Source organism: Hermetia illucens, chromosome 2 (genome assembly GCF_905115235.1).
Source record: "Hermetia illucens chromosome 2, iHerIll2.2.curated.20191125, whole genome shotgun sequence".
Classification (NCBI taxonomy): Eukaryota; Metazoa; Arthropoda; class Insecta; order Diptera; family Stratiomyidae; genus Hermetia; species Hermetia illucens.
Window position 1 is genome coordinate 22,757,636 of NC_051850.1, and position 25,894 is coordinate 22,783,529.

At 42.6% G+C, this 25,894-nt stretch overlaps 1 protein-coding gene across 2 annotated transcripts; it reads left to right on the plus strand.

The window, feature by feature from the left end:
• The first annotated feature begins 325 nt into the window (after positions 1–325).
• On the plus strand, positions 326–21,515 carry LOC119649416 (mitochondrial import receptor subunit TOM22 homolog). Of its 2 annotated transcripts, none has more exons than XM_038051553.1 (3): positions 326–483; positions 9,376–9,450; positions 20,745–21,515. In XM_038051553.1, exons 1-3 carry the CDS (start codon positions 451–453, stop codon positions 21,057–21,059), a joined length of 423 nt encoding a protein of 140 aa, XP_037907481.1. In that variant the 5' UTR covers positions 326–450; the 3' UTR covers positions 21,060–21,515. The 2 variants fall into 2 exon arrangements, with proteins under 2 accessions (XP_037907481.1, XP_037907480.1); XM_038051552.1 differs by lacking the exon at positions 326–483 and adding an exon at positions 8,915–9,247.
• The last annotated feature ends 4,379 nt before the right edge of the window (positions 21,516–25,894 follow it).

Below are 25,894 nucleotides of genomic sequence, written 5' to 3' on the forward strand. Positions count from 1 at the left end.
AAGGCCTTACTAAGAGTTAAGGATCTGCTTCCCTAGTAAAGGAAGTTGGTATCCGCCCTGAGCCTATAGCTCTTTAAGAAAGGGCTCTATGGCACTTCCTTTCATCATCTTCTTTATCCATTGCGCTTTTGTCTCTGCATGGCGAAACCCTTCCTTTATTAAATTATCCATGAAAACATTGCACAGATTTATGTTAAAAATAGGTTCCTGTCAGGTAATATAACAATTAATAGATATCCACTTCCATAATTTTACCGCAGTAAATTTTGGAAATAACATTTCGACATGATTGTTCATAACTCAATAACCAATCCTAGTTGACTATTAAAATTATATTTCATTCGTGCCTGTCATACTATCTGCTATTCGCAAAAATTCTTTGAGTCATAAATCTATAATTGGTGATAACCCTTTGCTGGAATATTTTCTGCAGAAGACAATCACGACGGTATGGGAGACCAAGGGGAGGATGAAGTACTCATGGTGAGAAAATAAGACTTTTGTAGCGTATGTTAGCGTATAGGATATGACTACTTCATATTCTTCTGAAGGGTGTCAATGAAATGGCTTTAGACATTAGCTACTCTGAAAAATATTGGTAAACCTCACGATTTCAGTTTGCCTATCTTCTCATCAGTATACCGGGAAGCAAGTCAGAGTAAGTTAGTATCCATCATATCAAAGTTTAGTTCGCTAGTTGCTCTGATTTGAAAAGTCTGCAATATAGTGGCGTTTAAATAACTTTGCAACCAGTTTATCCTTTTCCTTCAATATAGTCAGATTAATGTGTTAATAAGGATAATTGAAGTAAAATTCTGCGCTCAACAGAAAGGTGGAAATTATTATAATTCCAGTTCATTTTGTCTTGCTTCCTTTTTGAGGACAACTTCGATTTCATACTGTCGGATTTTACTTTGGATGTCGTTATGTTTAGAGTGTCAAAGGTCATCCTGCCTTCTTACATCAGGGCCGCACAATATCCTTTTTATGTGGGAAAATATGAAAATATCCTCCGTTTACCGACATTATCTTAGGCACTAATAGCTTCAGGTGAAAGCAGTGCAAATACGAGCACCGTTGGTTCACGGAAGTTGGCAAATAGATAATCTATCTCGGGCTTACGTTATGGTAAAAGGTAACAACATCTCATTTAAAAAAAAATAGATAATCGCCCCAAATAGATCGAATGGCAACTTCCCCGAGCGACTGATAATCTTATTTACCTATATTTGTACCCTTCGACTTGGTATATTCCGCTATAGGTTGTTTTAACCAATTCCATTTTAGAACATCACAAATAATTTGATTTATTGATTTGTTTGAAACTCTTTGAGCTTTCTTGACCCCGAAATAATGGCTGTGTATGCGTCTTCAGTGGTAATCCACTTAACACACTAACCTCCCTATCCTCAGAGGCCTTTCGCTTCCGTTGCCGAAAATTGAATTGCTTGGATGTTCTGTTAGTATTCATTGAGCAATCCTGTATAAGTGGCTTCGCTGGTTTCTCAAGTGTGTTGCATCCTAGAATACGCCTGGCCTGATTTTCATGATATTTCTCCTTAAGGGTATCCTGAATCGCAACCACCACGTCGAGAAGGTTGGCATCCTTATAGTAAACACCCTGCGTTCTATTCAATGGAATGAAAGTCCTGGGGGTTTAACGTGAGTACCTGCCGTGTAGGCATAATCCCACGGTCCTCTTCGGACACGGATTGATTTTGGGACCACAATCAGAGCCCCTCCATGCAAGCACAGCGGTACTGGTTTATACTGAGTGCAGGCTCAGCATTCATACCAGTGGATGCGAGGCCTATCTAACACCTCTGCCGCAACTAAGGAGTACGGCACCCGAGTTATACAGCGCAACTCCACGCTTGAGCTCCGAGGAGTTCTGCCTGCGATGTAGGCATAACCACAACCACCATGAAACTCCCACTAGGGGGCCAACCGCAAATAACCGGGCCAAGAACACATCCTCCAGGAATTCTCCTGGAGCATATGCTCTCAGAGGGCCGTCCCGGTTCCCATGGTACCAGATAACCTCCGGTAAGGCTTCGTGGCCGAAGCCACTTCAGATGAGTCCCTTGCATACTCGGGTCTGATTGCCCTCCTCGAGTACGTGGGGACGGAACTATTCAATGGAATAATCATCTGCTTCAAAGGATCACGCAGATTCCTCAAATGGCTTTCCGCGGTTGTTCTCCATCCATGGATTTCATTGAATGGCATAGCCAACAATGGAGTTCGAGATTGTATGGAGCTAGAGGAACCCGATTAGACGGAGGAGATAGGTATTAATGAAGACTTGAAATTTTCAAGTGACAATGACGGCCACTTGCTGCTCCTAGCAAAAAAAAACCAAACCAAAAAAACCATTTGCAATTTTCTATTTCAAACCAAACTGCCAGTATATCGAGTAATATGAATTACAAGAGTGCGGTGGCTGAAATGGCCCCAGCCGTCGCTTGCAATTTTGATGAAGTATCTTATGGGGATAATACTACAACGGGCCTACTAAAGGCCTGAGTGCTGGAGCCATAGATTCCCTCTCAAGGAAAAATAAACATAAAGTTCAATATATAATTTTGATTACCCATCTTTTAAGATTTTTATCGGATGTAGACTTATAGGCTTGGGAGGGCTTGATTATTCACTCTTGTCTTAGTATTATAACTGCGACCTTTGAATGTATCTTTTTAGCTTCTTAGGACGAAGAAGTCAAATTTAATAGATGTCGTGTTGCAACTGTAAATTTTCCTTTTGCAGATTCTGTGATGATTCTACTTACCTAACTTTTTAAAATAGGTATAGCGTTTCACGTATGAGTCATTCCCTTCCAACTATGCCATTCTAGATTACCATTTTGGTATGATATTTCAAATGGTGTCCAATTCGTTGATTCCGAAGTTTCAGGGATCAGTTGAGAGAAGGGTGAGTTACCTCCGAAGTTCTCTCGAGGCTTCCGGACAGAGAAACTGCAACAAAAGTAGAGTAAACTATTCAATTTCACAAGATTTCCACCCCGGGCCAAGCTTCTCCTCCATAAGTACATATCGTCGACATAAGAACATAGAGAGGAATGAGCGGGCTGACGGATTGGCCAGGCGAGGCTCTGCTTTTGGCGAATACAGTCGGTGTTCCGGTGGCGGCTGTTGAACGCCGAATCTACTCGCACTACCTAGCAGCCACGAACCTAAGATGGCGAGCTGTGCCACGTCAAGGAGAATTTGGCCCGCTTATAACATAGTCCGATCACGAGAGCTCCTGTGCCAGACGCGTGCAAATGCATTCAAGATTACGGCGGTCTGTATGGGGCACTAGCCCATAAAGGACCATGTCGCCAGGCTCGGCATACCCTATAATTCGTATTGCCGAAGCTGCGGAGAAGGAAGGGAAACCCTCGTGCCCTTTCTCTGCGATTGTCCAATTCTAGCTAGAGTCAGGCTGTGGACACTGGGTAAACCATTCTTTAGGGACCATAACAACAGTCATCGAAACGGCGCACCAAAGCGCTAATTGGGCTCCTCGGAGCGGCCACTGATACCTACCTAGCTACCCTTCATGTCGTAAAAAGTGATTAAGAATGATAGTAATTTGTTCAAGGAAGTAAAAACATTCTAGTTACTTTTTCCTACAGACTAGAGCGGTTTTTACAATTCTGGATGTGCTAACCAATAATACTACCGAGAGTCACCTGAATGCTTATTTTCTTTAAATTGAGTGAAAGTCATGATCTAGCATCAAGCGAAGTAAAACCATAGGATTCCGGTATATTTGCCTCTTTTCTTCTTCCATCTTTTTCTTCTCTTCCTTCCGCCGTGATTAAAGCAAATTTGATATCAGATTGAAGATCACAACTACCCTAAATCGTACATTCATGGGAATCGACTCCTTGAGCTTGATACGTCTATCAAGCTTATGGAATCGATTCCCATTTCCCAACATTGACGGTGAAAACTTTGTAAAATGCGTGGTCATAAGGGCAAATTAAACAGGTAAATGAACCCAAGCTCAACAACTACATCCGTTAGATCATATACCTCTGATGGACTAGAATAGGACACCATCAAATGTTGCCCTCGAAGCTTAGCGACGTGACCAACAGTACGACAAAGCTCCCAGGGTATTCAATATCAACAGAACTAGGGAAAGCATCTCTCTTATCTTTTATGCGGAGTCACTTTTCCAATAAGGACAGAGGAACAACTACATCAGGACTGCCAAAAAAACCTCATATACCCGATACACAAAAAAGGAAACCAACTCCACTATGATAATTACAGAGGCATTTCATCATCTACTTTACAAAAATTATCAGAAGAACGTTGGAGTCGCATAAGAAGAAAATCATTGGCGAATACCGAGAAGAACCTAGAACCGAATGATCCCCAGCCAGGTCCGTGGAGAGAAAGTTCGGACTCGCGGTGAAAGTTACGTGAGAAAACGAGTCTGGGGTGAAAATTATGCTCTCCTTTATTCTCGTTTAAATGTATATTGCGGGCCCCGTGAAAACTCCTTCTCGAATCCCCTTCCGCCAGGCCTAACACCAGATCAAATATTCTCAGGAGGGGCTAAGAAAATGTCACAAATCAGTGTGTAGTCGGTGTTCGTTGACTTTAGGCAAACATACAACATTGTGGATCTGAGATTCCAAAAATAATAAAGTTGACTTTCAAATACTATCAAAACTGATTTCGCGACCTTCCGCAACGAAAGCCCAGCGCTCTAACCACTTGATACATCCGAACCGCAAAAATTTGTTTTGCTTCCAGATGTATTAATGCCTGAAGGTTTGCATTTGATTTATCTAGGGGAAACAAATGAGAAATCCTCTGAAAGGCCCTCAATCAAAGAGCAAGCGATAGTGTTCCATGAACGACTAAAATCTGTGGAACCATTCTCAGCTAGTGAAGGTTAGCTGAAAAAGTTGGAAAGAAAACATGTTAGCAGAAAAGTGAGGTTGCCATAGTTATAGAAAATAAGCTAACTTCCTCGCAAAAGGTACTCCCACGAAAAATTCTTTCTTCTAAGCAACAGCAGCCCTAGTTCAATACAGTAACATACATTTTTGTTCCCTTTTATGATAGGTAAATCACGGAAGCCTCCTTTCCTTGGTTTGCTGAGCTGGTTAGCATTGCGTTTCCCCGCGATTATCACCCTGATTTAACTCAGGTATTCACAAGTGAGTCAACTGGAGCCCGACATCTAGCCACGATACAAATCTCTCTGCCACCTCTGAGGTTTGAACCGCGAATTTTCCAATGCGATAGTCTGATGCTCTTACCACTGAACCATCCAAATACCCGATATGAATAAATTTTTCTAATTAACAGCGGGAAGTTTATGGTTCAAATGAGAATTCCCAACGCACACTAGAGGGAAAAAGTCAATGAAGACGACCAATGATGAAGCGGCGCAAGCGTAAAAGGGACTCAATTGACCCGGACAGCGGAGCTGCTCTAAGATTTGGAAATTTAGAAGATGCTATTTTTGTATTGCAGCAGTTAAAGATAACGTATCCTGAAGACCAAGATCCGATTAGGGCCAGAGCGTCATTAAAAAAAAGCAAGGCAATAAATATCCCATCCGGCCGAGCACATCCCGGCCACTAATGGATATATGAGCTGTTGCCTGCGTGAGGGTGGCTTCACCTCAAAAGAGGTCTATAGTTGATTGTCACATAACTCCACTTACCTAGTCCTTACGAGCGTATTCTAAAGAGGAAGGGAAATCTGACCGTCAGTCAGTAGGAACGTGCCTGAACGACACATATTTTTAACAGCCTGTAAAAGAATATTGAAGGTTATTATGTTACCGTTGAAGCTACTATTAAGGCTCAATTAGCACAGAGAGTGACGCATTTCTAAGATTGGGAAACTGAGAGACGCGGTGTTTGGTTTGAAAGATTTGGTGATAAGCCTTGAAAGCTCAAAAGTTTAAACCAAATTATGGAGCACCTGCAAAATGGCACCATATACCATTTTGAAGCTCAGACCATCTACCAAACGTATCACAAATTCTCAATATTAACAGAGATATAAGCGTTTAAAGTTTTTCCCAAGATTCGTGGAAATTTCGGCTTATGCGACCATAAAATGTAATGAGCTCAAGCATAGATCATTGATCACTGCAATTAAAGCCTATGAAATGATTTAACGAAAAACATATTGAACGAAAAATCTCGCGGTTCATATTCTGGTTGATACCAGTTGCCAGGACACAAGGGCGCACTTGGCAGCGCGATAAGCATTAATCCGATACAGAGCTCAAGCTTACTTCCGGCAGACTTGACAGAATACAATAGCGCACTGCGACAAAAGAAAGAGTAGTGCTTTCCAGAATCCAATCAATTGCCTCGCTAAACCATACAATGTGGAACCTGTACTGCATTCTGGGGAGCCTCGATACTATCGTTGGGAAACGAGGTAACGTTGATTCATGAAAAAAAGGCACAGTTTTATGATTTTTTTTACGATATAGTTAAAATCAATTTATTAAAACCAATGGTACATTAAGATATGGTGTTCGAAGAATATTGGGTAGAATATTAAAAAATAAGACAATGGTAGCAATTATTCGGGTGTGTCTCCGATGCCACTCGTAACTCGGTGCTGAAACATTTGAAATCAAAAAAATCTAAGTACTTTCATCACTTTCCCCAGGTAACGTCAGGAAGGTTTTTCAAAATTTAATTTTTCATTTTTTGGGAACACTTTGGAGTAAAACGCAGCTAATTTATTGTTGCAAAATAAAAACTATTAACAAATTTGAACAAATTTGTAAGAAAAGTCTCCAGCGTTACCTCGTAAAATATGTACGGAAATAGTGTTCAAAATTTGATAAGGATCGGGGTAATAATTTCGGTGTTATAAGGAATATCGACTTTGAAGACGTCAGTTATGGAAAAAGAACACTTTACAGTTTTGAACACTAAAAAATTTGGAATGAAACGTTCATAAGCGACTTAGCTCACGCTAAATAATAGATGCTAGATCCATATAGGATGTTGGTATCGTCCATGATGTTGTGGCGCAGCAGGATTCGCAGCATTCGAAATAAATTTATTTCGAATGTTGGGAATGCGAGATGACGCTACCGGCGCTCTCCACTCAGTTTAGAGCTCGCCATAGGAGTGGGAAGCAGGCGGTGAAAAAAGTGCCGTTGATTGGCGGCAGAGAAATTACCGTCTTCTGTATTCAGCCTTGACCAAGGACACGCGCGTACTTTGAGACGAGCCCGTTTCAGATATTTACATTACTTTTGAGTACAATGTATTTCATTGTATGTTTAGTTATTTTTAAGTGATGAAAGGTTGCTTAACTAATAAAAAAGTGATAGACCAGTAGCTTACTCCAAACTACAATTTTATTTTATTATGTATATATATTTCGGGAGCAACTTACTCCCTTCATCAGTACAAAGGAAGGAAGTAGCTTTGTACTGATGACTAACTACAAATAGAAGACAATATCTAACCTCCTAATAAAAAAGTGTTTCTTTTGTTTTGAGCCATTTCTGCAGTTTTTTATTCTCATTGTTCCACCACCACCATCCAGCCAATGCAGCGGGTGTTGCCTCTCGATTTCCACAACGGCAATGTCATTTTCGATTTGCTGACGATGTCATTCGATTTCTCTAGAAAATGATGTTTTTCCAAAATGTCTAGGCTCCTGCCTGCGACGAATTCTGCCTTCTTTATTTTGTTTTTCAGCTCCCAGCTTCGCTGCGCTTATTGCCCCACCCATTCATGGGCGCTTGGCCCACTACCTTCCATAAGCGTTACTAAAGCAAAGAACATTTATTGGGGACAGAGGCTGCAACATAAGCTGCAATCTCAACGGTGACAGAGTTGCCACTCAAGTGCTTTGGTGATATTCTCCAACTAAGTTGATTCGAACTCTCATTGTTATTCTGCGTAAAATCTCCGACACATCGCTCCAGAAGGGCATCTGTGCCAAATCTCCATAGATAGGCTTGACGGCATCCAAAAATCCTTGGGAAACGCACTAACGTGTGTTTGAACGGATCTAACGCATTAGCAGCTGTAATTTTTGCCCATTCGAACCACGAGCCCGTGCTAAGCATGTATAAGACATGGTCGCTTAAACCGCTGAATCTTCCTCAGTTTTCGCCCAATTCATCTTAATTTTTTTTCAAAATATTCTCAATTCAGAAAATCAAACAAACAAAAAATTCAAAAAAGAAGGTTTTATCTACTCTAAGCGACCTAAGGCTACAAGATCAGATTCCATTCTAGCTTAATAGAAAATAATTTCAAAAACGATTGTCTATATAATACCCGCTAAACCCTAGCACTCTACGATCTTGTCGTTAATTTTATCAATTCCGGAATAATTTAAGGACTTAGTCTTTCATATTTTCTTTTTTTTCGAAACTAACGTATTTTTTCTCAAATATCTTAAATTAATATCCAAATTACTGATAGTGAGCCTCTTAAAACGAAACGGATAGTAATGCAGTATGTGCTATATTCTTTTATATCTGAATTTTATCAAATTCAAAATAAAATCTAAACGGTCCTTCTCCGACTTTATTAGTCGTTAAAACTGGCTCCTATCAATAATAGCCGCAACAGGAAAGGTAATGGGTTACTTTTTTCGAGCAGCATGTATGGGATTCCCCGAGAAAGGCGTGTCATTTAATCGCGATAAAGAAGCAAAATCTTATTATAAGTAAATCATAGTATTGTTGTGTGCATATGCTTCTAATTATGGTAATGGATGAAGGTTTTTATTGTTGATTTTCGGTATACTTTTATTCAATTTTAGCTCATGAACGATTTACGTTCACACTGCGGGAATAGTTCAGAATCCGAATGCAACCAATTTTGACCCAATTCCCTCTACTAAACCGAACCATGACGTCTTATCTTGTTCTAAACTTGGCGCATGGTCCGTCTGTCATTTGTTGTCAGAATTTGATCTGCCTGGGAGTCTTTCTAGCGGCGATTTGTAGGACGACTCTAGACTTTCAGTGCCGTTCGCCCAAAGCCAATTTGAAACGGCGCTAAATCAATCGGAGCGTCTAATTCGGACGCACCATCTGTAAATCCCGCGAACCCTTTTGTTTTTGTGACCCGGTTAAAGTAATTCCAGGAAAGCTGGATCCCCAAAAAGGTGACGAGAGTTTGATGGATTCTGATCCTGACATCGAATTCGTGGACAAGGATAGCGGAATGTCATCGCTCGGAGGTAGCAAGGATGAGACCCCGGAACGCAGACCCACTGTAATGAAAACTGATTTGTGAATTCTTGTTTGCTTTGAGAGAAATCAATTTAAAATCGATATTTTCGTCAACTGATTCGATTCTCATGAAAATGGAGGTAATTGGATTTTTATTTGATTCCTTTGCAGGATCCCGTTCCCGCTCCCGTGATCGAGAATGAGTCGCAAGTTGAAGCTGTGGAAAAGGAGGAAACATATGACGACGTAAGTAACCAAAGTTTTAATAAAATCGCTAACCTAACCTCAATTGGAAGAGCCGATTTCCATTTTTCAACCCTCTGTGAATGAACTTTGTTTCGCTTATGGTCTTTAACATTTGATTTGAGACTATGGAAGGAGTTTTTCTGTTGTTGATGCAGACAGGCTTCCAATTCGAATGTGTACAAATTTCAGACTGTGACGTAAGAAGCGGCGAGATTTTCGCCATTCCAGCTGTTCCGAGGTGTGCCGCCACAAAGTTTCTTATCAGCAAACACTCACATGGCGGCGCGATGCTGATTGTCTTCTGCCGCCGAAGGACAGAGTTTGTTTTCCAATAGGACCCAGTGCTCAAGTAAATTGGGAAGAGATCATAAATGTGGTTTTTGAAAAGTGCTTTATCATTCTCATTCATCAATGTCTCCATTTTGGATAGACTATGTGCACTGTTTGGAATGGGAGAGCGGAATGATTCTAAATTGATAAAAAACACGGTCAAGGAAATCTGAGCGTTGTTGATAACAGTGTTTCCTTAGTTGGGACGATTGTCCCAAAGAGAGTCAAATCACTGATAAGGTACTTTCTCGCTACAATTAATGGGGATACAGAATGTTTTTTTCTGGAAAAAAATTGGCCAGAAGTCGGTCGACTAAAAGAGAAGCTATAAATAATTTAGTCGCAAGTGTTTCCTAACGAATGTTTCTTCAGGACGTGAAGGGGTGCGCAATCCAATAGGCCGGGATCTCTGGTACTATTATGTCGACCTGACCTCCTAGGAAGCCTACATTTTTTATTAAGGCTTTGTGTAAAACAATGCCAGAACAGCGATTTCAATATCTCGGTTCAATGGTATAAGCCAATGGAGAACTACGTTATGCTCCTCACATAGGGAAACCCAAAACCTTTTATACCTGAAGCGTCAAGCTTGCGGTTTCCCCGATTTGTTTCTTGTTGGCCTGCATAATGAGCAAAACTATAAAGTTTATTGCAGCCTGTTTTCGTCCGATTTCTTAGCCTCTGATCTACAACTAGTGGGTACGTTGCTATATGTTATGCAGTGGGCAAAATTGAAATCCAGACGCCGTCGTACGACATATGTACATAAGTGTCCAGAATGGGGATAAACGGAGTTGTGTTTTGTTTTTTTACAAGAACGTAACGTAGTCTTTTGGATACAATGCAAAGAAGATCAGCGGAAAGGGATAAAATAGAACCCCTGCTGAAGACAATTAACAAAATAAGCTCTATTTTCATAGGCAAAATTGAAATTTCGACAAGTCCTCCCATCAATTTTCGGCTATAGCTTTGTTTTCTGTGTTCTTGGTCTGGATGCTCTGGCGGCGGTTATTGCGGTGCTTCGGAGGCTCACAGCGAATACTCTGGTTTGAGCCGTTGCCTCCCTGTCGGGTAGTTGGATGGTGTAATGCTTCTCCGAATGTTTCAGAGCTCTGAAAGGTCCGTCATAAGGTGGTTCCAGAGGTCTCTTGACGACAGCTCGCAGAAAGACTTGTATACAAGATGAGAGATCCATTGGCCTGTGGATGGTAGTTCATAGTTCGGATACGGTCGCTGCCTAGGAACTGGACGAGACTGTTGAATAAGTTCGTCTCGAATTCACGTCGTTGGTCCGTTGTGATGCGGGGAGGTACACCGAATCTTGCTATCCAGTGATCATGAATGCCCTGGCGACGGTTTCTGCTGAAGTTTCTTCAGCTTCTGCCCAATGTGGGCATCTATCGATCATGGTCAGGCACTATCTTTTTCCCTCGGACGGAGGTAATGGACCTATGGTGTCGAAGTGGACGTGCTCGAAACGACCCGCTGGTAGAAAAGCTCTTTTCCAATATCGTGGTTCACGTTTGGCTAGAAGTAGCGTTGAGAAACCAACTTTCGAGTAGCTCGGACACCGGGGTGGCTAAGCCCATGACGGCTGCTGAAGATGCTTCTTCAGAAGTCAGTAGCTGGTAGGATCGCAGTTTTGAGGTTCTTTCACACAGAATAAAGGTTTCCTTTCAGGGAATGTCCATCCATTGTAGTCGAAAGTTCGAATTAGCCTGTAAATCCTGTAAAAATGAATCGTCTCTCTGTGCCCTTCCAAGTCTAGTTGCATCTCTAGGTAGACATTTATTACACCCTGAAGAGCGCATTGGGGACTATGTTGTTGGTTCCGCTCTGGTGCCTTACGTCTGTGTTGAACAGGCTAACGTAGATGAGTTGCCTAGTTTTCATTGGTTCGGTACTTATCTTCTGGCTGAAGGCGAACATCAAAGGTTTGTGGTCTGTGCGGATGGTAAATTGCCTGCCTTCAAGTAAATGCTGAAAGTGACTTACGGCACTATAGATAGCCAGAAATTCTCTATCATACGTAGAGTACTTGCCCTGAGCCTCGTTGAATACCCAAGCGGTTGCTAAATTCCGTTGACTCGTTGGTGAAATCCAGCTCCCATACCGTGATCTGAGGCGTCACAGTCTAACTTCTCCTAGTTCTGGATGACCAAGCAGTTCAGCCTTCCGAAGATCTGATTTGATTTTTTCGAACACGGCTACTGCAAAGTCGGTCCAGTGGACAGGAGAATTTTCGTTCTTCTTTGGCATGTATAGAAAAGCGTTTAGCGGCTTCCGTGTAGTGACTGCATGTGGAAGCATGTGGCATTTTCGTTAGAAGTTTAGCATCCGGAGGAATCTTCGTAGCAGCATTACCGTCCCCAGACGTGTAGCCCCGTGCTAGGTAGTTGTAACACGTCTTGTGATGTTACCTTGTAGCCTAGGAAGTCGACTTCTGGTAGGATTGGGATTGATTCCATGCTCTGAGAGTCCTTTGAAGACTGCTAAGGTGCTGCTCGTGCTTCAAATCGCCTTTTAAGACAATAAGCAAATCGTCCAGGTACGCGAAGACAAAAGGTAAATCTCTGAAAACAGAATCAATGAATCGTTGGAAGGTCAGTGCTGCATTTCGGAGATCAAAATACATTCGAGTGAATTCGAACAACCCAAATTGCGTTATAATTTTTGGTTTGAGCATGTCAGCAGCCGCTATTGGAATCTAGAAGTAAGCTTAGAGAAAATATGTTTACCGTGTAATCCCACGTTGAAGTCCGCTATGTTGGGCTCACCGTACCTATCAGGTACAGTGTGTGCGTTAACCTGGCGGTAGTCGCGGCAGGAGTGAATAGTGCCATTCGACTTTTCCACGATGTGCAGAGGACTCGACCAAGGGCTGTTGGCTGGTCGGCAGATTCCCTGGTCCATCATCCATTTGAATTCTTGTTTTGCGACATGATACTTTGCCAGGGGAAGTCTTCCAGCCTTAGCAGCTCGGGCTGGCCTGTCGTTTCTATGATATGTTCCACAGCATACTTTGGTCGTTCCTTAGGCTGCGCAGGTCTTGTCAATTCAAGAAATTGAGTGAGCAGATGCTACAGCCGGTTATCTTCTGGGACCGTCGAGACCATCGGTAGATTGCTTTGTATCACTATTCCTTTTGTAGTGAGGCCGGTTTTGCTATCTATCATTTGTCGACGCTAGAGATCTACTAGAAGACAGTGCACAGCCAAAAAGTGGGCTCCTATTGTGGGACGCTCTATTTATACGATGACGAATTCCCACTGAAAATTTTGTTGGTTCTGTCGAAAGTCTTGATAGTGGTCCCGTTGGCTGCGTTGAAAATGTAAGACTCTGGTGCCACCTTGGAGTTTTTAGGTAGGGAAAAGACTGAGACAGCTGCCCACGTGTCGATGCGGTATGTCTCGTTTGTCCGCTTTTCGTTGATGAAAAGGCGGAATGATATAGCAAGGGTGCTTTCCGCCATTAACGTTGCTGGTTGGGATTTAACTTACACAACCAAGAAAAATGCATAGAATGTCGTTACAAACATGATGATCGGATTGAGTCACAAGCCTCGGAGAAATGCTAGGGCGTCCACCTCAGTCGACGCGGCTCCGGTCCTGTCGAGAAATGGGCAAGGGTTCTTGACGCATGGACAGCGTCAGGACGTAAGCAAGTTAGTCCGCACACAACGAACAAAACAAATACGTGTCTGCACGCTAAATGTTGGTACCCTAACTGGAAAGACGGAGGAACTCGCAAGAGCCCTTCGGAAAAGGTGCATTGACATCTGCGCTCTGCAAGAAACCCGATGGTCTGGCGCCAAAAGCTTCGACATTGAACGCGAACGCGGTAAAAATGGCTACAAACTTCTCTATTTTGGTAACCCACACACTCAATATGGTGTTGGGATTCCCATCTCAGAGGGTTTCCGTGATGCCATTAAAGAAGTCGAACGATTTGATGATCGGCTGATGAAGCTCACCATTATATCAGCTGATCGCACTATTCACTTCTTCACCGCGTATGCACCACAGACAGGTCGACCTGATGCCGAGAAAGATGCGTTCTGGCAACTTCTCGATGAAAAGACTTGTCACGTGCCTGCTGACGATTACATAATCATTGCCGGCGACCTTAATGGTCATGTGGGTGAAAAGGCAGACGGTAACAGGTGCCATGGGGGGAAAGGGGTTCGGAGCGCGCAATGAAGGTGGCGAGCGTATAATCGATTTTGCGGACACCCATGACCTTGTACTTATAAATACATGGTTCATCAAACGATTGTCTCATCTTCCCACATTTTATAGTGGGAACAATAAAACGCAAATCGACTATATTCTCATAAGACGCCAACATTTTACCACTGTCACTGATTGCAAAGTCGTTCCCTATGAGACCATCGCACCTCAACATCGGCCGTTGATTGCCGTCCTGCGAATTAAGCCACCGATAAAACAGCGTGAGGAACGCACTGGCCCGCCGCGCATTCAATGGTGGCGATTTGGTGAGAAGAAAGAAGAAACTGTCTCACTCATACGATTGCCAACCATTACGAATGTGGAAGAATCATGGAACCAAATGAAAGACACGATCCACAAAGCGGCCTCTGCAACCTTTGGGGTCACCAAGCCGGGTAAGCGGTATATCAACCGAGATACTTGGCTTTGGAATGATGATGTTGAAATGGAGATCCGTGAAAAGAAACGCCTCTACCGTAAATTTCTCGACGATAAAACGCCTGCTAATTGGCAAATTTATAAGAATGCCAACCGGGAAGCAAAGAAAGCGGTCGCAGTCACCCGAGCGAACCATTTCAAAAATCTTTACGATAAACTGGACACTCGGGATGGCGAGAGAGATCTCTATCGACTTGCTAAAAGCCGTGATGAACGCACACAGGATATCGAACACTTCTGTTGTGTTAATGTCAAGAACGGTACTTTGCTTACCAACCGTCGAGCCGCAACGGATAGATGGCGAGAATACTTCGAGCAGATTTCAACTGAAGAATTTGCTCACCCTCCACTTCCACAATCATTGCCGACATTTGGAGCAGTTCCACCAGTCAGCGCAACTGAAGTCGAGGAGGCAATAAAACAAATGAAATCGGGGAAAGCAACAGGACCTGACGACATCGCATCTGAGCTCTGGAAAGCGAAGAGCTGGGACCCAACACTGGCTCAGTGAATTCTTTAACCGGGTTATTCAGGAAGGAAGAACACCATCTGGCTGGCAAGAAAGTACCACTGTTCCAATATGGAAAAAGAAAGGTAGCCCAGCAGAATGTTCAAATTACCGTCCGATCCGGTTACTTTCCCATACCATGAAGATTTTTGAACGCATTCTTGACAACCGTATTCGCGAAATCGTTAAAATAACCGTGAATCAAGCCGGATTTGTCAAGAACTGCGGAACTACTGACGCAATACACACTGCGCGGTTACTCATGGAGAAACACCGTGAGAAGCATCGCCCTCTTTACATTGCCTTTCTGGATCTAAAGAAAGCGTTTGACCGTGTACCACACGAACTCATCTGGTATGCTTTACCACAACTTTACACTTTACAACACTTCGTGCCAGAAGAACTCGTGCGCTGGGTTCAATTGCTCTACCACGATCCGAAAAGTAAAGTTCGAAGTATGGCGGGTGTATCAAAATCGCTTCGTGTCTCTGTTGGTGTTCATCAAGGAAGTGCCCTCTCACCACTCCTCTTTGTCCTTGTTATGGACACCGTCACACGGGATATCCAACGTCCAGCGCCCTACACACTGCTTTATGCAGATGATGTTTTCCTAGCATCTGATAGCAAAAATGATCTCGAGCAACTTGTTCAAAAATGGAATGATCGCCTCATGCAACACGGTCTCAGATTGAATTTAAACAAAACTGAATTTTTGACGACCGATCCCCATGAAACAGGCTGTCAGCGGCAGTGATCTGCCCAGAACTGAGCGATTTAAATACCTCGGGTCAACGCTATCAGCCAATGGAGAACTGCGTTATGAAATTGCTTCACGTATTAACGCAACCTGGATGAAGTGGCGCTCCACAACTGGTGTTCTTTGTGATCGACGTATCAACGGACGTCTCAAATCTAAAATTTATCGCAATGTCGTCCGTCCAGTCGCTCTCTATGGTTCTGAGTGTTGGCCGACCATAAAAGACAATGAACGGCGTCTTGCGGTAATGGAGACGAAGATGCTACGTTATACTAGTGACGTCACACGTTTAGATCACATCCGAAATGAGGATATCCGCGATCGTTATGGGGTTGCACCGATCGTGGAAAAGTTGCGAGAGAGGCGTCTTCGATGGTATGATCACGCAATTCGTGCAAACGAGAATTCACTTGCCAAGATTGGTCTGAACATCGAAGTCGATGGTAAACGACCAAGGCAGACCTAAGCAACGGTAGCTTGATATGCTGGATGGGGATTTGAAAGCCTCGAGATTGCACCCAGATCAGGCATTCGATAGAGCCAAATGGCGAAGCCGATCACGAAGAGCCGACCCCGCTTGTGAACGGGACAAAGGCTGAAGAAAAAAGAAGAACAGTACGCATCGTACAATTTGAGTTTTGAGCTATTGCGCGCCTTCACGTTGTTTCGATGCGGCATTCCCAATCGTTCTCGCAGCTGTAGTTGGGCGATTTCCGCCTACCAAGCTGACACGACCGGCATGGGTTATACTGCGGAGTGTGGAACATGTAGAGTCGACTTGGGCTATTTTATCCGCTAAGACGCCTAATTTGTCCAAGTTTGTTTGTTCTGAGGTGTATAAGACCTCATGTGTACGTTTAGCAAGTGCTCACAACCAGAGGGGTCGCAGGAGATCGTCGGTCATAAGTGAACCGGCGAGGAGTTTCAGCTGGCGAAGAAATTGAGAAGATCTTCCAGAAGTCATCTGATCCACTTGCTTTCAGAGTCCGTGTAGATTTTGATCAATCTATTCTTGAGTCCATTGTAGTCTTGGTTAAGACTTTCTACTAAGCCGGAGACCTCGAATCCAAGTTGGTGATATCCAGTTGGGATTGCATTTCGTCCCTTTTAATCCTGGAAGTAGCGAACACGGCTTCTATCTGGGGGTTGGGTGCGCTTCCCAGAAAGGTGGAAAGCGTGGGGCCGGGCTTACGTTTCTGTACTCCATTCTTGCTGGATCTTGGCTGCTGACGCTCTGAGAAATGTCTCCTGTTAACACATTGGCGTCGGTATCAGTCATCTCACTGCTTCAGGCTACGAAATTGTAGAAGATGACGCGTTGCTTTAAGAAAAGCGGTTTTAATACTCTTTGTTAATCTTAGTTTTGAATAAAAAATAGTCCAGGTCACCATTTATAGAAGTTAAAACAACTTTTATTTAAATTTATTTACATTAATTTATCTATAGAAGGCTTAAAGCAAAACTGGCGCCGGTCTGATTTTTTCCTGCGGTTTTATATATTTTTTCGTGTAACGTTACCCTTTGATTGTGGTAGTGTTGTCTGGAACATATGGCGTAAGTGAAAACTAGTGCCCGTAGCCGCTAAATGTTGAGCTCCGGTTTATATATTCACTGACGTGCTATTATTCTGCTTTCGCCAGGAAATTACATCAGTCCCAATTCAATCAGACCAATTCTCCTCTGTTTGCATCAATTTAGTGTATCGGTATACATTTTTGCTGTAAGAAAGGGATTTTTCTAAGCTCCATCTAACATTCGAACAACACATGACGTGCATCCTTTAACTCCACACCAATTTCGGAAGTAGTCTTAATACAATTGCACGGAGATATCGGGAGCAAATTCCTATGTGCATATGTGAACACTTAAAAGTTGGCGATAAGATAAGAAAGCAGTATCGATCAGGCTGATAAAAAGTTAAGAAGTAGACAGGCAAACAGGTGTTACAACTTCTAGAATTTATTGGTTGCAGGCCTGTGCAGGTGGCGGGGTTGCAGTGAAAAAGTTGATTTTTATAATTTTATGACATATATTTTACAGATTGTACAGCAATACCTACAGATGTATTGCTTTTGCACGAATTTCTCAGATACCCGCCGAAATTGGGTCCCATTCAACCTGTATTTGTTCAATCAGTTTCTGTCTATTTTTGGGGTTGATCTCTATAAATACACTCCCATTCAACGTCGGGAGAGTTGCCAGATCAATTTGCCTAAACATTTGTCAAGTGCTCGTAAATCGTTGCATTATTCGTCGAAAGCTGTATACCATTGAGCAATCAACGCATCAAAAGCGCCTCCTCTCTGCCCACAAATCGATGAACACTATTGGGATATTCTGCAAACACTTGAGAGGATACTTTCCCTATAGTATTCTCCTTAAACGAACGATCTTCCTTCAAAACCGTGACTGCTCATTTTGATGTTTGTCATAACTTTTACGCCAAATGTCGAGCAATACTCGCAGGATCCCCTATTCTGACTGTTCTGTTGATTGGGCATCGGATGCAGATGTAGACGACTCGTTTGTAAACATGTTTGCACGTTGTCGATGTTTTGCAACTTCTAGTAGAGGCTCCACTTTTCCGGATAGGTGAGTGGTTGAGCACGAGGCTGTTGTACGGAAGGTTGCGGTTCAAATCACGCTGGCAGCGGGATTTGACGTCGGATACCGGTCGACTCCACTGTGAATGAGTACCTGAGTCAAATCAGGGTAATAATCTCGGATGAGCGCAATGCTGACCACATTGCCTCCTACAGGGTACTGTCATCCTGTAGTGTATCGTTACGGTCTTGAATGAAGTGCTCTAACAAACTTCAAGGCTCTGATCCAATTGGATGGTTGCGCCAACGATAATTATCCGAGTTGTCATAATCTCGGCAGATGCCGAATTTTACCTAATATTAGCATGAAGTTCCAAGCATTTGGGTTCAAACGATTGGTGGGTCAATGGGAGAATTCGTCCGTCGAGAACTCCCCGCAACATCGAGCACGTATGCAGAATGGTGTACTCCTGCATGGTTTGAACCAGACTGAGAGTCCCACGACATCAATGGAAGCCGTGAGGGATTTAGGTACAATACCTGTAGCTGACAATATTATGGGAACTACAACCATCCACTCGAGACGCCAAATTTCTTTGATTTCCCGAACCAGTGGCGCATAGTTCACCTTCTTCTCCACGTATTTACGTTCAATGTTCTTTACTGTAAAAATAAGCGCACAGCGAGTCGATTTGGCGATGATGTTGTGCCACTACGTCAACCACGCCCCTAACTCCGATGTTACGAGACTGATTCATCCTCTCCACGGCAGAGTTTGGATGGTACATTCGGAATTTAGACATAGACAAGTCGGTTTTCATCCACGGCAATATTTCGAATACATAAGCCAGTGAATGGATAGCGAATATATTCAATACGCTTATTTTATTCTTCCCCGAGGGATGCGATTTCAGCACCAGCTTTACACGTCGTAAGAATTCGGACAGCAGAGTATCATCAGGTCATAAACTCGAGCATGGGTTCCTTGCAGAATTCCTAGGTGTTTGTAGAAGTCTGTCTCGGTCATAGCTTCGATGCCACAAATGCTATTTCCGGCATGCGGCCCGTGATGAACTTTGCGAATGGCTTGGATTCGACACTTGTCTAATCCAAACTCCATCCGAACATGTCAACTATTCGCAACAGACTTCTAAGATGGTCGTCAGTACCAGCATACAGCTTGTAGTCATCTAACCACATCAAGTGTGTCAGTTTACACTTAGCACGTAGACCATATGTTATTGGAAAACCATGCCTTCTAGCATCATTCAGTAGTCATGAAAGGGGGATCAGTGCCATGCAAAAGGGGACTCAACGGATTCCCCTGGAAGATGACCATCTGTATACGGATGGACTCTGAGGTATTAGCACCCTCAAATGTACGCGCTGATAATGTAATATGCCACCCTTCCATAACTATCGACAAAAACTTCAATAGTTTCGGATCAATGCGACATCGATTAGCCAGGTATGCGGAACGCTATCGAAAGCCTTGGCATAATCGATATAGCGACTAAAGAGGTTTCGTTGGCCTCTATTTGCTTGTCCTACAACTACCGAGTCGATAGTAAGTTGCTCTTTGCAACCTCTTGACCCAACTCGGCAGCCCCTTCTGCTCCTCGGACAGAGTTTTGTTGGTCTCGAGGTGCCCATTGACCCTTCCACTAATAATGAACGTTACGAATTTGTAGAGGGTTGGTAACCAAGTAATCGGTCTTGTGTCTGCGGGGTCCTGCAACGTGTCCTTCTTAGAAAAAAGGTAATCCCCGCGGTGAGGAAGGGTGGAAATTACTCCGGCGGACTCATTACCTGATTTATGCTGTGTGCCAACCGACTGTGTACGCTGGTAAATTTCTTATGCCAGAAATTCTGCACTCGATCAAAACCTGGGTCCCTCCAGTTCTTCGAGTTGTTTATGGCACGTGGAACTTCCTCTTCCGTAACATCCGCAAAATTCGTGCCAGGTCTATTTGCATAGCGGGTGCCTTCGGATGGCATAGTTTCCGTAAGCCCTCTGCACTTTATTCTGTATCTGTCTGCTGGCATTGCCAGAGCTGAGTTGAGTCAGCCTAGCAATGTCCTGCCATAGTGAGCCCCCCGACGTTCCAGACGAATTTTCCATGGCGGATCTCTTCGGGCACTCAAACCAATAACACGAAAGCGAGTCTTCTGACTGTGCAATCCGACAGCCGCGCCACAATACACAAATGATTGTAGTTGCAGCAGCGACATATCAGCACAGCCGAGATGAAATCTCATCATTGATTTGAGATAGAATTCTCGGAGTTGCTTGACTCTTTCACAACTGAATCGACGGATATTCGCTATCCAACCTATAATATAAATCCGGCCTTCCACCAGTCAAATTGCACTACAATCTTCCGCTGTGGAAGCTTAATAGTTGGTGTCCATTAATTTGTTTATAATAAATTTCACTCTTACACAATTATTTCAACTAAATAAATCGATTAAATTTTCCTTCATTATAGGAACCAGATGAAACAATTGCTGAAAGATTATGGGGACTAACAGAAATGTTCCCGGAGCCAGTCAGAAATTTTTGTGGTTCAGTTGCCGATTTATCAGTTTCCACTGTGAAAAATGTATTCCAGTTTTCATGTAATGCATCATGGATCTTTTTTACAAGTTCAATGATTTTATTCGCGCCCGTCATTTTCGAAACCGAACGCGCTCAAATGGAAGAAATGCAGCGAACACAACAAAAACAAGTTTTATTAGGACCCGGTTCAGCGATAGCGTCTGGTGGTCATGGGATGCCTGCTCTGCCGCCAATGGCACGATAACTATAATCTAACACACACACACGGTGGTCGATAATGTAATTTAAATTAGTGGGGGGGAGAGTGGAGAGAGCAAGAAAGAATAAATTAAATACGATTCATACATAAGCGAAATAGAGTTAGAGTTGAACAGAACAATTATACACAAAACAAATTTCCACGTGAAAAACAAAAACTGAATACGCTCGCTCAATAACCCAAGTTAATTGAACAAATGCCTGCCGCCCGGTGAAAGATTATTGAAAAGATGTATTGAATTGCATGTATGAGCTAGTCGACCGATTAAGCAACGTGTTTATGAAACAGTCATTTTAAACTAATATCTCATTGTTAACCGAGTTGAAAGTAGAAAATGAACCGGGCCAACTTAGATTGTACCATGTTAGCCGGTCGATGATTTCATAAAATACGAGAAATTATATTTCTTTGCTTAGAAATAAATTAATAGTTGTATAAAAATTTGTGTTTTCTTGTTACTAACATTGGACTGCAAATATCTGGTTCGCTAATTGGTTTTAACTTTTCAGTTGTCCACACTTTAGTATCTTGGTCTTGGACTGCATGCGCTTAAAATCATTCTAAACAGGCATTTTGAGTCGCTTGTTTCATAACCATTGACCTAACATTACTAAAGGATTGTGAGGTACCGGACCGTAGAGTTTGGTGAAGGCTTGACACAGTAACATGTTCCTCATTTATTCACTAGTTTTTATGTTTTGAATCATCAAGCCTCGAAAACACGAAAATCCTCATGGAAAATTAAAGGGAGATTATAGCGCTCTTCTTGCTTTTTATAGGGAAAAGTTAAGACGCAAGTTGGTGAGGTAACGTGACGTGATTCACTGTGAAATAAGCGAATGGCGCAGGGTAACGTAACGCTGTTGAGAGAGTTGAGAGCCTAGTGACTGCTACATGCGTTGAGTGAAAACGTAACTATTGACTTCTTGGGCAATCCATGTAATTTAAAAAAATATTCATGGAGTGCTCGATGATAGTTTTATATTGGTCATTAGAAAACTTGTCCCTAACCAATCAATTCTCCGTCAATTTTTTCTTCTTTCTTTTTTTGGAATAATTGCTTTTCCAAAAGCTTCTAGTAGATATTGTTGCATTTTTTTTTCAGTACTTAATATAGGAATCAGATTCCGAACTTAAAAAACCTTCATGATATGTGCATAGTACAGCCATAAGTTCTGTCAGTCAAACAAATCTTTATTTTTCACGAAATAATAAACCAAATCAATCGACAAGTACACCATTAGAAAAGGGAAGCATATAGCTTCCAAACGAAAAAAAATATTCAAAATGGCCGCCGCTAGCAGCTATACAGGCCCGAAGTCGCTTCGCGCACGGCATGAAGCGGCATTTCTCGAGCACGCACGGTGCTGGCCTTCAAACTCTCCAAGTCGGTGTAAGTTCGATCGCAGGCAGTCACCTCTAACTTAGCCCAAAGTAGTCCAGAGGATTCAAATCTGGGCCGCCTGAGGCCCATTCATCCGCGCTTATGAGATCAGGAACATACGCCGCTAACCACTGTTGAATTATCTTGGCTTTGTGATCGGGGGCCGATTCCTACTGGAGGCACGACGGCTTTCCAGCGAATAGAGATTCACTCAATGGCTCGACTACATCCTCTAACATCTTTTCGTACGCGCTCGCATTGGTTTTGACGTCGGCCTCGCAGAAATGAATATCAGTTACTCCGTGATATGAGACGTCCCACTATACCATGACAGAAGTCGGATGGTGTCGACTTTGGACCCGCGGAGCATTTTCTTTGACTTCATAATAATTGTGAGCATATACTCAATCATTTTCTCTGTTGAATTCTTCCTCGATTGTAAAAATTTTTTCATCAGAAAATAGAATTTTCCAATGTCTTTTACGGGGAAATTATTGCAGAAGAGCACCACACCGAGTTCGCCTGATTTGCTTCAGTTTTGGCATTAACATATGACTAACGCACCGCCGGTACGCACCAAGACCGAGATCTTCTCGTAAAATACGACTCTTACTTCGAGTTGAAACGCCCATTTCCGCCGACATTCGTTTCTGCTTGCTGAGAGAATTGCGGCGAACACTTTCATGCACAGCATGCACGACATTCGGGCATCCCTCCCGCGACCTGTCAACCACATCAGCTGTTTCGCGGTATCGAGCTAATGTCCTAAAAACGAATCGTTCGTTTACCGACAGCCTTTTCAACAAACTATGAACCTTTTTTGACGTATTCCCACATTGATGCAACGCAATAATCGCGTTTCCTTTTTCGTAATTACCGAACTTCATCGTGTTGTCGTTCACGCGCAATTGACCTTCGGAACCTGAAAGTCTGACGGAAGTCTCCGTGCGCAGTGTTACCAATTTCGACGGCCTAACATTTCTCGCTGTACACATCGATTGACAGAACTTATGACTACACTATGTATATAAGCACGCACCCCTTATAGGCGATTTCACTTCCTGCTTTCCTGCGTCATACAGAGTCTCATCTTGCGCCCGACCCTATGGAAAATGATCGTCTTAATTCGACTTTTCATTGGATGATATTTTGACTTCTAATCACTAAATTTTAATTTGGGACTTTCAGCAAACGGACATACTTGCATTTTTTAAATTAGGGTTTATTTGGGTAAAAGCGTTAAGCTGAACATTGTGGTTGTTTTTTCGGTGAAACCTCTTCATACACGCCATACACTCTTCATATACATATAATATAAGGGGTGAACTGAAAATTTGTTCGCTGTGAATTATTTCAATTTCCGCTAACTTTTGCAGATACTCTGAACGATATTTATGTATGAGTTATAATTAATTTATGGATTTTTTTTATTTAAATAAAATCATGGAAAATTATGAATTAAAGTACTTTTGCGTCACTACCGGAATCAGGAGAAGGATCCGTCTCAAGATGAGCAGTGCTAAGTGGTTCAAAAAGCTCAATTAAGTTACGTTTCTATGGTTTGATTGGATTGATTTTGTGACCACAATTAGAACCCAGACAAACGCAATGGTGCCAGTTTCTACTCAGTGTATGGCTCAGTTTATTCAGACTGGTGAATGCATGACTTACATAAATCTCCACCGAACTAAAGACTACGGCACACGTATTGCAACGCGACACCACGTTTGTGGCCCGAAGATCTATATTCGCTTGAACGTAACCACAACCCCTATGAGACTCCCACTAGGAAGCCAACTGGTATAACCCAGCCGAAGGCACACAAAACAGGAACTCTCCTGATATATGTGAATTCAGGGGATATTCCAGTTCCCATAGTACCAGTATACCCCTGGTAAGGTTTCGTGACCTAATGCCATTTCAAATGAGCCCCCGTGCAGACTCGGGTCTAATCACCCTAATTAGACCTTTGGAGCATTCGTCAACTGCATCAGTGAGTGCGGCGTATGTAGGTGCTAGCACGTGGAGGTTCTCCTCGACCATTTGGTTTTAGTCCTTTACGTACAGTAAGCTGGATACGATGCAAAAAGAATCAACGAACGAGGATCAAATAAAACCCTTGCTAAGAGCGAAAAACAAAAGAAACTCTATTTTCGTATACAAAATTGAAATCAGGACAGTGCCATTGTAATAATGACATTAAAAACTTCAAAAATGACTAGTTAATACTTCATATGAGGACTTTTAGCATTATATACATCCGGCTTCGCATGGCAGTGGCATGGATTTGACCAAACGTGGGATATATTAAAATAAATAAAAAAATTAAAATCTGTCTGAAACGGTTATAGCAACACCAAATTAGTAAAAAGGTGGGAATTGTGAACGCTCACGCATACAGTGAGTCACATCATTCTACGTCGAATTTAAGGGGGTCCCTATACATGCAAAAAGGGGGAGGGGGTGAACTTTGTTTCACCAAATATGATCGTGTGGGATATCAAATGGTTAGTATTTTCCGAAGCCGATTTTAATTTTGAAATTTCTTGGAAAGGTGTGGAGTGCCGGGGATCGAAAGTGATCATTTCTTTCGCAGACCCATTCTCAGAAACTACCCAACCTAAAAATTTAAAAAAAATCAAAATGCTGCCACTATATGGTATATAGGCTCCGAAATATCCTCCATAACAATATCAGTATAGAAGTTAATTATAGTATAGTGCGCGAAATAAGTGAAAAAATTAGCCTATCGAAAATTCGTCAGTTTAGATTTCCCTGTGACAACAAGACGTGTTCAACGATTTTTGTCCAACAATGAAGACATCAAATACCAAAAAAGGTCACCAGAGCAGCGCCTTTTACCCCGCGACAAATCGGCCAGATTGAACTTTGGGATACCGAATGGCAATGCGTCATCTGTAGTGATGAAAAGAAGTTCAACTTGGATGGTTCACAGAAGAATTGGAGGGACCTCCGTCAGGAGCGTGAAAGACGATACACACCGAACTTCATAGGAGCGTCATTAATGGTATGGGCTGCTTTTGGATATCGTGGAAAGTTTCCAATTTGTTTTGCCACCCATAAAATGGACCCCAGTTACTACTGTGACTGATTGAAGAATGGGCCAATCGATTTTGGTGATGATCTATGGGATTCAGACTCGACATTCTAACAGGAAAATACAGCAATCCACGTTTCAAACAAAACTAAAATTTTTTTGGCGTCAAAAAGTATCATTATGTTGGAATAGCCAGCTGCAAGTCCTGATCTAAACCCCATAGAGACTGGGGGACTTTATCCAACCGAATCTATTCTGCAGCATACCAATATGATATACTTGTGGAGTTGGAAGTTGCCATTCAAGAAGAGTAGAAGAAAATCGAAAAATCTGAAAATAACAGTAAAGTGGGAAGTGCTATGGTAGGGTGACTGTTAC

Coding starts and splice junctions, on each gene's coding strand:
- LOC119649416 (XM_038051552.1), top strand. CDS start 9,152: ATGGATTCTGATCCTGACATCGAATTCGTGGACAAGGATAGCGGAATG. Junction 9,248..9,375: donor CCCCGGAACGCAGACCCACT/GTAATGAAAACT, acceptor ATTCCTTTGCAG/GATCCCGTTCCCGCTCCCGT. Junction 9,451..20,744: donor AGGAGGAAACATATGACGAC/GTAAGTAACCAA, acceptor CCTTCATTATAG/GAACCAGATGAAACAATTGC.